This window comes from Lynx rufus, unplaced genomic scaffold (genome assembly GCF_022079265.1).
Source record: "Lynx rufus isolate CCGP_SWC_20201006 ecotype Redwood Valley unplaced genomic scaffold, mLynRuf1.p SCAF_17, whole genome shotgun sequence".
Classification (NCBI taxonomy): Eukaryota; Metazoa; Chordata; class Mammalia; order Carnivora; family Felidae; genus Lynx; species Lynx rufus.
Window position 1 is genome coordinate 16763092 of NW_025814831.1, and position 14777 is coordinate 16777868.

At 38.3% G+C, this 14777-nt stretch overlaps 1 protein-coding gene across 2 annotated transcripts in view; it reads left to right on the top strand.

Annotated features, from left to right (window-relative positions):
• GALC (galactosylceramidase) overlaps positions 1-14777 on the top strand; it is a 61718-nt gene that overhangs the window by 12430 nt on the left and 34511 nt on the right. For both annotated transcript variants that reach the window (XM_047080259.1, XM_047080258.1), the window contains exons 5-8: positions 1411-1550; positions 3890-3928; positions 6608-6738; positions 14553-14708. In XM_047080259.1, coding sequence (XP_046936215.1) covers positions 1411-1550; positions 3890-3928; positions 6608-6738; positions 14553-14708 — 466 coding nt within the window. The remainder of the gene's footprint in view (positions 1-1410; positions 1551-3889; positions 3929-6607; positions 6739-14552; positions 14709-14777) is intronic.

Sequence of the window (14777 nt, forward strand, 5' to 3'; positions counted from 1 at the left end):
CTTTCGGAGCTTAAGCTCTAGAGGCAGCATCGCTGGATGATTTCTCAACTTGTACTACTACATTCACTTTACAGGTTTCGTGTAGCAGTGCACAGACCCGTAAAATATTGCAGAATACACAGTGATGACGTCCTTGCATAGTTTGAAATGAATTTGATTTTTTGAAACAGGCTTACCCATTCAGCCTTATGAGTGAGATCAATGAAAATTCATTTTATAGGCTTGATTTCAAGTCATTTTCAAGGTCATTTTCAACAATCAAAGGACAAGCACGAGTTTTTCTAAATTAAAAAAAAAATGAGGAGTCAGTGTGTTCTTTCTAAATGGTCTTTTGTAAGAGATTCCAGAAATGTTGTGAGCAGTAAAAAAAAAAAAAAAAAAAAGCATCATTGACTTCAGCATGTACTCCCCCATTGGGCTGCTTTCATGGTCAGTTCTCATTTAAATGTAGAAAATCTGGCATGCTGAACCATGTTCTAACAAAGACTTACACATGGTGGGCCTATAGAATGTATTTGGCATTTCATTGTTTAAAAATGTTCCAGTATTTTAATGTCACATTTTTTATGGGATACACACTTAGGCATTCATTCCTCCTGAGTTTAGAAAAATAAGCATTTTGTTCTTTTAGTCTTGAATTTTTTCTGTGGTGAACTCGATTGTTTTTATATGTATATATATATAAACAATTGAGGAACTTAATGGTTGAGCTTATTTTGATATGTTAGTAACAAAATTAGGATGTAGAATTGTAATTAGTGCTCGTCTACTGTTCTCATTTTCTTCCTTACAAATAATAATTAGGGTGTTGGAAGAATGTGGGCTATTTGATTTATATCATACCACAAAGGGGTATTTTCCTGTTGAAACATTGGCATTTATATTGATAATGATGACAAACTAGTTTTGTTGAGTTTGATTATCTGACTAGTTAGTATTTTAAGGAGACTTAAGTTTTAAGAAGATGTACTAGTGAAAGAGGAATTTGTATTATATTTAACCTGTAGGAATATTTAGACATAAGCCTTTCAGAAGAACTCTTTGATTTGACTTCAGAGGGAAGAAATTGTATATTAAATATCCCTATAGCAGGCAGTGGGCATGTTGAGTTAAATTGTATGTTACATTTCTTTCCATGGGTAAGTATCTTCAAGAGAGTGTGTTCTTATTTCTTTTTCTTGAAAGAGCATTTGGAATTATGGAACCAGACTCTAGGGCTCAGGAAGGAGTTCCTGAGTTCATAAACTGGAAGGGATTTTGAGAATACACGCAAGATATATAATCTTTCCTCTAATAAGATCTCTATTGGCTTTTTGTTTACCCTGTGTTCTTTTTGGTTTCTTTTGCCTTGTTTTGGATGGTTGCCAGCACTGTAATACCCACCCCACCTTTACCTTTTCCTTCCTACAGGGTTGCCATGGTCATTCCCTGGATGGCTGGGGAAAGGTTTCAACTGGCCTTATGTAAATCTTCAGCTGACTGCCTACTACGTCATGACCTGGATTGTGGGCGCCAAGCATTATCATGATTTGGACATTGATTATATTGGGGTTGGTAATGTATTTAAACCTTGATTAACTTTTGGACTTTATTTGTAATTTCTTAAAGCAATTTGATTCTGTGGCATTTTGTTACTAACCATTTTGTGGTCATGAGACCCAATTTGTTCCTTTGGCATCTGATAACAAATTAAGTATGTGACCTTTTATTCCTCCTCTTTTCCCATCCAAATTCTAGCCCCTTTTGAAAACTGTACTGAGTGTATACCTTCTCTGAACTTTTTCTTTCTTTAATTTTGATTTTGATACTACTCCAGCCCCAGTTCTACTTGAAAGCTTTCCCTCCTTTCTCTAGTTGTTCAAGAATACCACATTCACTATCTGGTTAATGATTAATCTCATTTTGCTCTCTGAATCTCCTGCTGTTCTAAACCAGACGGTGGCAAACTTTTTCTTAGTGGGTCAGAGACTAAATATTTTAGATTTAGTGGGTCAAAGGCAGTATTAAGGATATTATGTAGGTAATTATATAGCCCTTTAAAATGTCACCATTTAAAATTGTAAAAACCATTTTTGGCTTTTGGGTTGTAAAAAATACAAATGGTGGGCTGGATTTGGCAGGCTGGCTGAAATCTGCCTACCCTGTCTTAAACTGTTATTTAACACCTTATAATGATTTAAAAAAATGTAAAATATGATGTCTTTCCAGCTGGTCTGTTGGCAGGCTGGAGGCACTGTACCTCTCAGAGCCCCACATGTACATGTAGTGGTCTCCGTATATGTTTGCATATTAATATGCCATATGTCAAAATTGATTTTAAAAGTGTTCAGCGGTCAGCAAGCAATTATTGAGCTCCTACTGTGTTGCAGACACTGTAACTTTGTATTCTAGGGATACCAAGATTAATAAGCCCTTAAGGAGTTTAGGGAGAGAGAGAGAGACTGGGTGGAGAAATTGTGATATCACAAAGGACACGGGGATAAGCCCAGGGTTGTAGGGAGCCAGAAGCAACAATATACTTTGTTTTTTGTTATCTTTCTTCAAACTATAATTGGAAATTAGTTTGTATTTGAGAACATTCTTAAATGTCAGGGTATTTTTTAATTTGTAGTGAAACTAATTGTAGATTTGGATCTAAGTAGCGCTTTATTATGGTAAAGTCACACTTGGAAAATGTTTCTGATAAAGAATGGGTAATTCACATCTCTTTTAGACTTATGTGCTGTGGTGAGGAGATTCTTTGATTAAAAATACTTTACTATATCACTAGAGTAAAATGAGTTTTAGTGTCTAGACTCTAGGCCATCTCTGTTATTAATAGTTTTCTCAGCTGCAAAACGAAGGTCTTGGATGTTCTCTTTCAATTCTAAAACCTCATCATGATTCTAAACCAGCGAGAGTTGTGCATCTTCCTTTTATCTATCCTCATTAAGAATTTGCCTTTGTGGGGGCGCCTGGGTGGCTCAGTTGGTTGAGCGTCCGACTTCAGCTCAGGTCCCGATCTCGCGGTCCGTGAGTTCGAGCCCCGCATCAGGCTCTGGGCTGATGGCTCAGAGCCTGGAGCCTGCTTCCGATTCTGTGTCTCCCTCTCTCTCTGCCCCTCCCCCATTCATGTTCTGTCTCTCTCTGTCCCCAAAATAAATAAACATTAAAAAAAAATAATTAAAAAAAAAAAAAAGAATTTGCCTTTGTGATGTAGCACATCACTGTGATCTTATGTGTGCTAAAAAAAATTATTTCTACGATGTACTTACTACAATACTCGGCTTTAGGTGTGCTGGTGGGATCTTGTAAGAATTATTACAACACTCCCCACGTCTGTTAGGTCTCCAGTACCTAATATAGTCCCTGGCATGCATTACATTGTCAGGATTTGTTGAATGATTGAATGGAAATTCCAGTTTTAGAAATCACTGGAATAAGTGACTTTTTGAAAAATATCCACCAAATATTCAAGGTTTTAAAAAATATTTTAATTGTAAAAAGTTATGTTGTCTTATAACATGTCTATAAATTCAAGAACAGGACATTCCATAAAGTATGAAAAATTGCTTTTTAAGAATTTTTTTTAACTTTTTTTTTAATGTTTATTTTTGAGAGAGCGTGCGAGCGCACACGCACGTGCACAGGGAAGGGGCAGAGAGAGAGGGAGACACAGAATCCGAAGCAGGCTCCAGGCTCTGAGCTGTCAGCACAGAGCCCGATGTGGGGCTTGAACTCATGGACTGTGAGATCATGACCTGAGCTGAAGTCAGAGGCTTAACCGACTGAGCCACTCAGGCGCCCCAGAAAAATGTTAAAGATGATGAGAGCAGTGGCGTCTTAGTGATCATGTCTACTTTCTGATACTTCACTTTCAATTCAGACTTTTTGACTTTCTGTTTTGCAGATTTGGAATGAGAGGTCATTTGACATCAATTATATCAAGGTCTGTACAACTTTAAATCTTTTTATCTTTAAGTTTTTGGTAAATAATTCCCTTACGGTACCATGGAAATTAGAAGTAGGAACGCTGTATTTTTTTACAGCACAGATGCTTGTTTTGCTAGTTCTGGCATAAAATTTGAGCAAAAACGTAGTCATGTTTAAATTCCTGATTAAAGTGTCTGTAATTCCCTGTGAACCCCAAGTTTCATTGTCTAAAGAGTTGTGTTGAATTTTCCCATTTTAAAATTTATTATTTGTAGAATTGTGATGATTATTATAAAAACAGCAGCATCATTTTAGACTTTTAGGACTTAGAGAAATGTAGCTTCTTTTTGTTTCAACTGAGCAAAGGAGGCAAAGATGAAAAAGAACAAAGACCTTAGTTTGGGGTCTTGTAATTGCATCTCAGGGAGCACAGATGCTGCAGTAGCCAGAAAAGCGTCTCGCTCACTTTTCTGGGGAAAGCAAGGAGTTTTTCTGAGAAAGAAGGAAGGGGTAGTTACATGATGTAGACAAAGAGAAGAAAAGAGAAAACTGCTAATTTGGTGCTGACCGGTTGAGCCACTTCTGATGACTATGTCATTGATTACTTTGTTGGTGCTATTACAAACAAAACTGTCCCTAGAAGGTATGAGTTAATTTTACTGTCCTCATATGATCTGAATGCCAGTTGCTCTGTTGAAATATTAGGAGGAATTGCTTGTAAGACTGATGCCACTTCTGGCCCAGTTCAAGAGTTCATCAGGTGGAAAGGAAAGTGGAACTTGAAAATGGGGTCTTTTATGTCCAGAAATTTTATATAGTTCCACATCCAATATCAAAATTTCCAGTATGCAGTCTCATTATTATTTTCTGTGGAATGCCTATTCTATTGGAATGTTCTATATGTTTCTATCTGTGATTAACAAATAGGTGGCAACTAACATTTGCAAAGTATGTTATTTTTTGAGTCACTTTTCCTAAATATTTGCCTCCACTTAATTCTCACTCCCTTCCATACAAGGTAACTACTATGATTGCTATTTGTCAGGAAAGGAAAAACTGAGAAAAATGACCCTCTGTCACTGGGAAACTAATGGCAATTTAACTTTTAAGGTGGAGATATTCTTTAGTTTGCTTTTCAGTTCCATTTGTTTGTGTTTCCTCCAAGAAACACAGTTTTGTGGTTATATTTTGTTTCAGGTAAAAAATTCTTTAAGTGTCTTATGTTTTTATTTTTTTAAATGTTTTTATTTATTTTTGAAAGAGAGAGACAGAGTGAGTGGGAGAGGGGCAGAGAGAGAGGGAGACACAGAATCTGAAGCAGGCTCTAGGCTCTGAGCCGTCAGCACAGAGCCCAGTGTGGGGCTTGAACTCATGAGCTATGAGATCATGACCTGAGCCGAAGTCAGATGCTTACCTGACTGAGCCACCTAGGGGCCCCTAAATGTCTTATGTTTTTGAGCAGGTAATATCCACTAAATTTCTTTCATTTATTCCCCAGCAGGCGTTGACTCAACTCCAGGCTTGTGAGGCCTTCCCTATGTACTTGGAAGATAAAGATAGAAAAAATACTGTTGCTGCCCAAGAGGGGCTCACATTTGGGGACTATAGAGTCCCATGTGGACAACTGAAATATCAGTCCTAAGTTCTCTAGAAGGATAATGCCCAGGCAGGGTTGTCAGAAGGTGCAGAGAGGAGATGACATTCTGCTTGGATGGATTAGGGAACGCTATTAAAGGAGGTGACCTGGAGTTGGAATCTTCAATATGGGGTGGATAGGAACTCCCCTTGTTGCTAGGGCAGGGGCGGACACTGCAAAGAAGTGAAGATTGACAGTAAAGGGATTTGGGGGAGGAGCAAGGATGAAAGGTGGAGTAGATGAGCTGGGGACTCTGAGCCTTGCACCGCCCAGTGTGTTTGCTGGGAGCCACGGTGCACTTCACTCTGTAGCCATGGGGTTTGATGGGGTGGCTTGCAGCCAAGGCCTGTAACTCAGGGTCAACTCCAGGCTGCAGGCGTTATCAGTGTAGTGGTGAGAATGTGGTGGAGGGGGCGTTGTGGGGTTATGGGAGGTGGGGCAGGGGGCTAGTATAAGATGGAGGCTCAAGGTTAGTGAAAAGCTGTGGCTTCTGGGAGCACAGGGCTGATGAGAGCCGCAATAGCTCCGAGTGGAAGACAAATTGGTGCGTGTGTCCTGGGTGACCCTGCGGTTGGCACAGCTTCACGGCAGGGTCTTAGCAGTGAAGGTGAGGAATTGTTTGTCTATCCAGATTTGAACGTTTTTCTCCTTGCGACTATACATGTGTCTCTCTAGTTGTGTCCGCTTCATATGAAGGAAGCATTAAGAACATTAGAATCTGGTTTCCTTTTTCTTTTAAACTAATGATCTGCAGCTATGGTGGTGGTTTTATTTATTTTACTATTAAGGGTCTGTTGTGGATTCCATTAAAGTCAGAGGGAAAATCCCTCTAGAACATTTTTACCTCTTTTTTTTTTTTTCTTTTTACATTCCCACCAAGTAAATTATCTTAATGATGGTGCTTTTATTTTCCAAAGGAGGCACATTTCGATTGAGAAATAATATGGACACTATCATCCAGGATGCTGATTTTCGAAGTACTTCAGCTGTTGTGGTTGTAATTCGACAGCTATAAACACAGTTGTGAACTTCTCTGCTTTCTGTTTATCTTCCCAAAAGGTGTTAAGAAGGATGCTGAACTATCAAGGTCTCCATCGAGTGAAAATCATAGCAAGTGACAATCTCTGGGAACCCATTTCTGCTTCTATGTTGCTCGACACTGAGCTCTTGAATGTGATTGATGTTATAGGGTAAGGACGGTTCTGCTTTGAAAACTTAACAGTTTCTGATTGCTTGCTTGGGATACTGTGTTTTTGCTTTTCCTTCCCACCTGATTACATTTGCAGAGGTAGCTTTCTTGTATTTACTTAACTAAAGCATGTATAACTGATATTTCATTCCTTTTTCTTTGAAATGTACATACAGTCGACCTTTGAATAGCACAGGTATGAACTAAGCCAATCCGCTTATGTGTGGAATTTTTATGATACTGTGAATGTATTTTCTTTTCCTTATTATTTTCTTAATAGCATTTTCTTTTCTCTAGCTTATTGTAAGAATACAGTGTACAGTAAATAGCCTATGTTAATGGCCTATGTTATTGGGTCTTCTGGTCAACAGTCTATTAGTAGTTAAATTTTAGGGGAGTCAAAGATTATACTCAGATTTTCAAATACACATGTTGGGGGGCAGCATGTTGCTCAAGGTTCATCTGTACTTTGGGATCTTTCTATGACAATGAAATGTATTGGTACTTTACAAATATTGTGTTAACGTTTGGGGTAATGAAGCATGGCTTTGTTTAGATTAAGGGACAGGGTAGTTTTTAAATTTTAGAAATTACAAATGGCAGACTTCCTGTGGTTGGGAGTTCTTCCATGAATGAACACTTATGTAAATGGTACGGCATGAACCCTGACCATGGCTCTTGTCATGTTTCCTCAGCAGGGTGGCTTTGACCCTGCTTCTTAGTCCAGCTCTACCATTTAGTCCTCTGGGTCTTGGCCTTCCTGAGTTCCAGCAGTAATTTTTTCTCTGTCTTATTTATTTGCTTCTTTCCAGTCTTATTTAGAAATAACTGATGTACATTACTGTGTAAGTTTAAGGTGTATGGCCTGATGATTTGATTTACATATATGTGAGATGATTATAAAGGTTTGGTTAACATCCATCATCGCATATAGATTCAGTGAAAAGGAAAAAAATTTTTCCTTATGATGAGTGTTCTTAGGATGTACTTTGTTAACGACTATGTATCACACTCAGTGTTAATTATAGTCATCATACTGTACATTACATCCCTAGTACTTATTTATAATTGGAATTTTGTACCTGTTGACAACCTTCCTCCAGTTCCCCCTCCTATCCCTGACGTAGGAGTATTTAAAAAAAAAATTTTTTTTTTTTGACATTTATTTATTATTGAGAGACAGAGACAGAGCGTGAGCATGGGAAGGGCAGAGAGAGAGGGAGACATAGAATCTGAAGCAGGCTTCAGGCTCTGAGCTGTCAGCACAGAGCCCGACGCGGGGCTCGAACTCGCGAAGTGTGAGATCGTGACCTGAGCCGAAGTCAGACACTCAACCAACTGAGCCACCCAGGCGCCCCCCTGACCTAGCAGTATTTTTTAAAGTGAATTTGAATTTTGTTTGTCATAACAACATATGTAAACATTTCAAAAATAGAATACACATATGTGTGAAATTGGTTCTTTATTTGGTGTGAAGACTGCTTGACATGTGTCTTTTTGTTTTGAATGAAGAATTTTGAATGTACACAAAGTAGGCAGAATAATATAATGAATATCTGTGTTCCCATCACTCAGTCTCCATAACTGTGACCGATGCCCAGTTCTCCATCACACATACCTGTCCATTCTGTTACCTGAACTTGGGTTCACCTCTTGGTGGCTGTGGGGCCAACAGATACAACCAAGCTAAAGAATAGGGAAAGGAAGGGTTTTATTTGTAAAGTAAAGGAGAAAAAGTAAAGGAAAACACCTGGAGTGTTTCCCAGAGCAGTGTCTCCTGGAACAATAAAACTGGGGAAATTTTAGGCTAAGGGTACATATGTATTCATGAAGGGACTTGTACTATGAGGCATTCAGCATGGAATTGGGGCAGAAGTCATCTTAAGATGACAGAGTCCAGGCCTCAAAGCTCAGCATCATCACTTCTGGGTATCTGAGTGCTCGGAAAGGTTTAGATCTTGCAAAGATAGCTCAAGAATGTGCGTCAGGTCAGTCTTTGGTTTTGAACCAGCACTGGGAGATTTACCACTGATTCCTAGTTCCTGATGTGATTAGGTTATCTCCTGGTCTGATAGTGGCTGTTTGTTCTTACGTTTTTTTTGTTCCCTTAAAATTGTTATCTACTGACATCTATTGTTCTGCAGTTTCAACATATCTCAGGAAGTTCTGCTAGAAACAGGCTTTGGGCAAGTAGTGCTGGTCAGTCAGGCATAGATCACAAGATGGCTGGGGGCCCACGATGACTTTTCTTACAGTCAAGGAAGATTTTCTTGTCTTTTTTTCCTCGGGGACCCCAGCTCTTTCCACTTACAGCTCCTCTCTTCCTTTTCCCACATTATTTTGAAGCAGATTCCACACACATGTTATTTCTTCCATACATGTTTTAAGACGTATCTCTGAAGATAAGGATTCTTTTTCTTTTTACCATAAGCAATAATACCATTATTACATCTAAAAATGTCACAGTTTTTTGATATTATCAAATACCTGTTTTTGTTAGTTTATAGTTCTATTTGATCGAATCTGGATCCAATTTAGATTCATACACTGGGATTGGTTGATATTTAAGTCTCTTCTAATTTTTCGGTCCTTACCCCACCTTTTTATTCCCTTTCATTTGTCAAAAAAAGCTGGATTGTGTGACCTGTAAAGTTTCTCACAGTCTGGATTTAATGGTTTCATCCTTTTAGTTTGGTTTAACCTGACCATTTGTCCTGTTTCCTGTTGGAAATTGATAGAGGCATGGTTAGGTTAGATTTAGGCTTTTTCTTTTCTTCTTTTTTTTTGGCAAGTAAGGTAAGATGTATTTAAACATTTCATACATTGAAATTAGAATATAATGTTTGCCTTTATTGTTAAAACTTTCATAAATAGCTGAAGCGTTGAGAGGAAAGAAAGTTGTATTGATTTTGAATATATTTGGCTAGGAAAAAATATTTAAATGAAGATAGGGGTTTTACTGTATCTTCATGAATAAGTTGGATGTTTAATTCATTTTATCTTTATTGATGTGGGTTTCTAATGCTACACAAACTCCTTTGAGCAGTGCTTTAGCTCTGCTTAATTATTTTCTAATTTTATTGCACTGTGGTCATTTAATGCTGAATTTATTTTTCCAAAAACTTTCTCAGGAACTTCTTTTTGTATTATTATATTAGGATGTAGTCTCTATCCGTATGTAAGAGTTAAGTGTATATTCTCTACCTTTTCTACCTTACTGATTGCATTGTTTAGATATTCTGTATGCTGATTATTTTGTTCACTTGACCATCCAGGGTTACCAAGAGTGTTAGTTTCGTCTCGCTAGTGGGTTTCAGTTTCATGCGGTTTATGCTTATGAAAGTTGCTGCTGTGTTATTTGGCACCTAGGTATTAATAAATGTCTTCTCTTCATTCTGGTTTGTAACAGTTGACCCTAGAAAATGTCATTCTTTGTGGTGCTTGGTTGGCTTACTAGGAAAAACATGTGACTCTTGATCTCAAGGTCATGAGTTTGAGCTCCACGTTGGGTTTAGAGATTTTAAAAAAAGAAAAGGAAAGACAATGCCATTCTTTGCTTCATTATGCTTCTTGGATTGAATTTTGCTTTGCCTATGGCTAAGAGACCTCTGTGTTCTTTTCATTTATATTTGCCTGATCTGTCTTTGCCTGTAATTTCATCCTTTACCTTTCGAGGTCATCTCATGTTAGGTGTGTTGCTTGCATTATAGCATAGATTCAGATTTTGCTTTTTTTGCTGCCCTAAAAAATCTTCAGAGTTTAATGAATAGGTTAAACTCATTTATATAACTGAAGGTTTTGTTTTCTATCCTGCTACATTGTCTTTTGTTATTTAATTATTTAAACTATATATGTAATAATATAAAATCTTGCTCTGTGATTTGTTTTCTTTGCACTTCTAAAAAATATTTATTTATTTATTTTGAGAGAGGGGAGTAGGGGTAGGGGAAGAGAGAGAGGGAGAGCGAATCCCAAGCAGGCTGTGTGTTGTCAGCATGGAGCCCAATGTGGGGCTCGATCTCACACACTGTTGGATCCTGTCCTGAGCCAAAATCAAGAGTCGAACGCTTAGCCGACTGAGCCACCCAAGCACCCCTTGTTTGCCCTTTTTGAAGGAGGTTTCTTTTTTGTTATATAGCAAGGTTTGGCTTTTGGTTCTATTGATTGCATTTGTACTGACACCTTTATACCAGTGGGTCTCAGCTGGGGATAATTTTGCCTCCCAGAGTACATGTGGTAATGTCTGGAAATATTTTTGATTGTTCCTGGCATGATAGGTGGAGGCCAGAGATGTTTCTAAGTATCCTCCCAAGCACTAGATAAGTTCCCCACAACAAAGAATTATCTGACCAAATGTCAGTAGTGTTGAAGTTGAGAAACTCTTTATACTAATCCTCTTAGTTTCTTTTAGTTATTATGTATTGGTTTACTATACACAATGGGAAAGTTATTTCATAACTTTTTCTTTCTCCCCTTCTCACTTCTACAGTGGAATTTTAATTACCAAAATTTCTTAATATTTGGACTTTTACATGAGCTTAAGCTTCTACTATCTTGATTTGTGAGCTGCAAGCCGTAACCTTTAACTCCCAGCCAATTGGCAAGCTTTATTTACATTTCATTTTCTTTTCTCTTCCTATTTTGCATCCACTATATTAGTTATACGTTATCAGAACATGTAACGTTTATGTACTACTCAATTACTCTTTCTTTTAGTGCTTGGGATTCTCTCTCTCCCTTGCCCTCTGCCCCTCCCCTGCTTGTGCTCTCTCTCTCTCTCCCTCTCTCCAAATAAATAAATAAATAAATAAACTTTAGGGGTGCCTGGGTGGCTCAGTCGGTTAAGCATCCGACTTCGGCTCAGGTCACGATCTCGCGGTCCATGAGTTCGAGCCCCGCGTCGGGCTCTGTGCTGACAGCCTGGAGCCTAGAGCCTGCTTCAGATTCTGTGTCCGCCCCTCCCCCTCAGTGCCCCTCCCTTAACTGTGCTCTCCATCTCTCTTAAAAATAAATGCATAAACATTAAAAAAAATTAAAAACCACGTTTCCTTTTAAAAAATAAAGATTTGATATTTAAAAAATGTAAAATGTTATTCATAATTTTTTATGTTGAATCATAGTGTTTTGGATCTAGTGGGTTTAAACAAAGTATATCATGAAAATTTCCCTTCTGCTTTTTTAAATGCAGCTGCTATAAAATTTAGCATAATGCACATATCGCCCACCTCCTATTTCTGTTGGTTTAAAGGGTCATGGTATTGTATTTGTACCTCTTAGTGAATTCACTGTTTTCTGTTTATCCCCGACTGAATGACTTCAGCATATGAAGGCATTCCCGATTTCACCAGCTGCCCTCTGACGCCTCCATGGAGGCTAGGGTCTGCTGCTTTGGGGCGCGACTGCCTGCTGTTCCACAGTTTCCACACCACACCTGCTGACCCTGGGTCAGTCCTGATGCTGCAAGACTCCTGGGGATTCCCTGTCGCCCACTTTTGATGAGGACGTTGTCTGTGGGTTTTCCCCTTTCCCATATCTGGTTGGTCTGTCTGCTTTCAGGAGGAGTACTGGGGAGTTTCAGAAACTCCACCATGATCCAGCTCGTCCACAAGTCCTAATTCTCTTTTAATACAAATGTGTTCCCCTGTTAGGATAACTCTGATTTACTTCCAGTAATCTTGTCATCTGAAGTTTGAAAAATCATGCTGTGAAATGACCAGAGATTTTTTGCCTAGTTGCATACATTAAAAATTAGAAAGAACCTTTGCGTTTTGTCGAACTAGTGATGGGTCCGGACGTTGGGAGAGACCCAGTTTTTAGTATCATTTTTTCCCCCCTGTTTTGCTCAGATCATGTAATAAATTACTCAGTTTTAATGTAACAGTTAACATTTTCTGAATGAGGGATGTGATACCTATTTCTGTAACTTTAAAAGATACTTTTTTCAGATTATAAAAATAATGCATGCTTACTATAGACAATTTGGAAAATGTAGAAACCTGTAAAGACAGACTTAGAACTTATACAGAATCCTAACATCTAGAGATCATTAGTAACATGATAGCATATTACTTCCCAGGTTTTTACTTTTTTCACAAGTATAATTGGACCACAGACACACCAAGAGTACATTTGGCTGAGGGACAACTGAATGAGTCTTAATATTAGTATGTGGCTGAATATCATGATCACAGAATGAAGTTCTGGGATATAAGAATGAAACTAAAATGCAGAACTCTGTTAAAATTATATTGTTCCAAAGATTAGTAACAGATACTGTTATAAAGATTAGTAACAGACTTACCGTGTTTGGCATTGTAGTGCCAGAACAATAATTTCCTAATCCTGTGAGGTACTAGCTTGCTCTTGAGGTCTCTGTAGTGTATGTTTACACAACCAAATTAGGTGTGTGTTTCTAGCTGGGTTCAGTGACTCTGCGACATCTTGGTAGTGCCTCGTTTTTCTTGAATACTTCTTTTTATGTCCCCTGTTCTCTGTTACGTGTTCTTTTCTTCCTTATGAAATCCTGGAATGCCAAATTAATGTTGTTCCATAATCCATCTTCAGGAGGTAGAATGAATTCCCAAATGAGACTTTTTTTGTGACAGATTCGTGACCTACATGGAATTAAATAACTAAAAACTAAAACAAGTCTTGACCATCATTTCTTTAGTGTAATGAATACTATGATACCAAACTTAATTATGATGTAATCCAGTCCCCATTATTCTGCTTGTATTGTTATTACATTTTTTGTAAATAATTGTTGTCCTAAAAAGTACACGCTCATGTCCCTAAAATTACGTAGCTAATATGCTCTCTTGTTCTTGTGTTGACTATTAGTCTATTTTCTACCTCACATTTGAGATTTCTCAATTGCTTTTATTCAATAATCGGTAACTTCCAAAATCATCATTAAAGCTGTATTTTACTCTTAGAATAATTAACATACATTTATACTTGGACTGACTTTTCTCAAATAATGGACTAAGGGAGGGGTCCGTTACTCTGGGGATGGGTTTCTCAACCTGTGAACTTTTGAGATTTCCACCGGATAATTCTTTGTTGTGGGGACCTGCCCTTGCATTATAGGATGTTTAGCAGTACCTCTGGCCTTTACCCGCTAGATGCCAGTAGCAAATCCTGCCCGCCTCTGCCTTCTCCACTGGGCAAAACCGCCCGGGCTCAGAACCACCACTGCTCTGGGAGAATGATTTGTAGTTTAACCAAGGTAGTTTTTTCTTTTTATTCAAGAGCGAACTCTCTGGACTTTTGTTGTGTTTGATTTTTTGTTTTTGCCTGGGAATAAATACCGAGCTGTCTTTCTCTTTGTCTACTCAGGGGTAGAAGTAGGGGAGGAGGTGCTACTTTATAAAATGGATTCATTAGTCTTATTTTTGACTTCCTTCTTACTCCTTCCTTTCTACTGTTCCGAGCTCTCTACTTCCCCTGGGAATCTGAATTCTGTCTCCAGCTCATTCATCTCTTGGAGTGTCCTAGGCTGTGGTCTCCTCTGCTGCTTCCATCTGTCTATGTGCTTCCATCCATTTTATGGTTTCTAGAAACAGAAATCTGTCACCCACTGATGATCTTCCTTCCCATTCTGCCTGTTGTTATAGGCTTATCGCATTTTAAGGGCATCCTGAGACACAAGAATGGGAAGCAGACGCTTCCAGTTGGTGTGACCTCTATCCACAAGCTGCCCAGTGATTTAAAATAGAAAACACTTGTAAAGACGTGTTTTTTATTCACTCAACAAATAGATATAAGTGGCATGTGCTGCCTTTTCCCATTTCCTCCCACCCTTTTCTTTTCTAGAGCTCATTATCCTGGGACCCGAACGGTGAGGGATGCGAGGTTGACCAAGAAGAAGCTTTGGTCTTCTGAGGATTTTAGCACTTTAAATAACGATGTGGGTGCAGGCTGCTTGGGTCGCATATTGAATCAGAATTACATCAATGGCTACATGACTGCGTAAGTTATTGAAAACTTTTAAACGTTTTTATTTTGAAAAATTTCAAAAACACAATAGGTAGAAGGAAA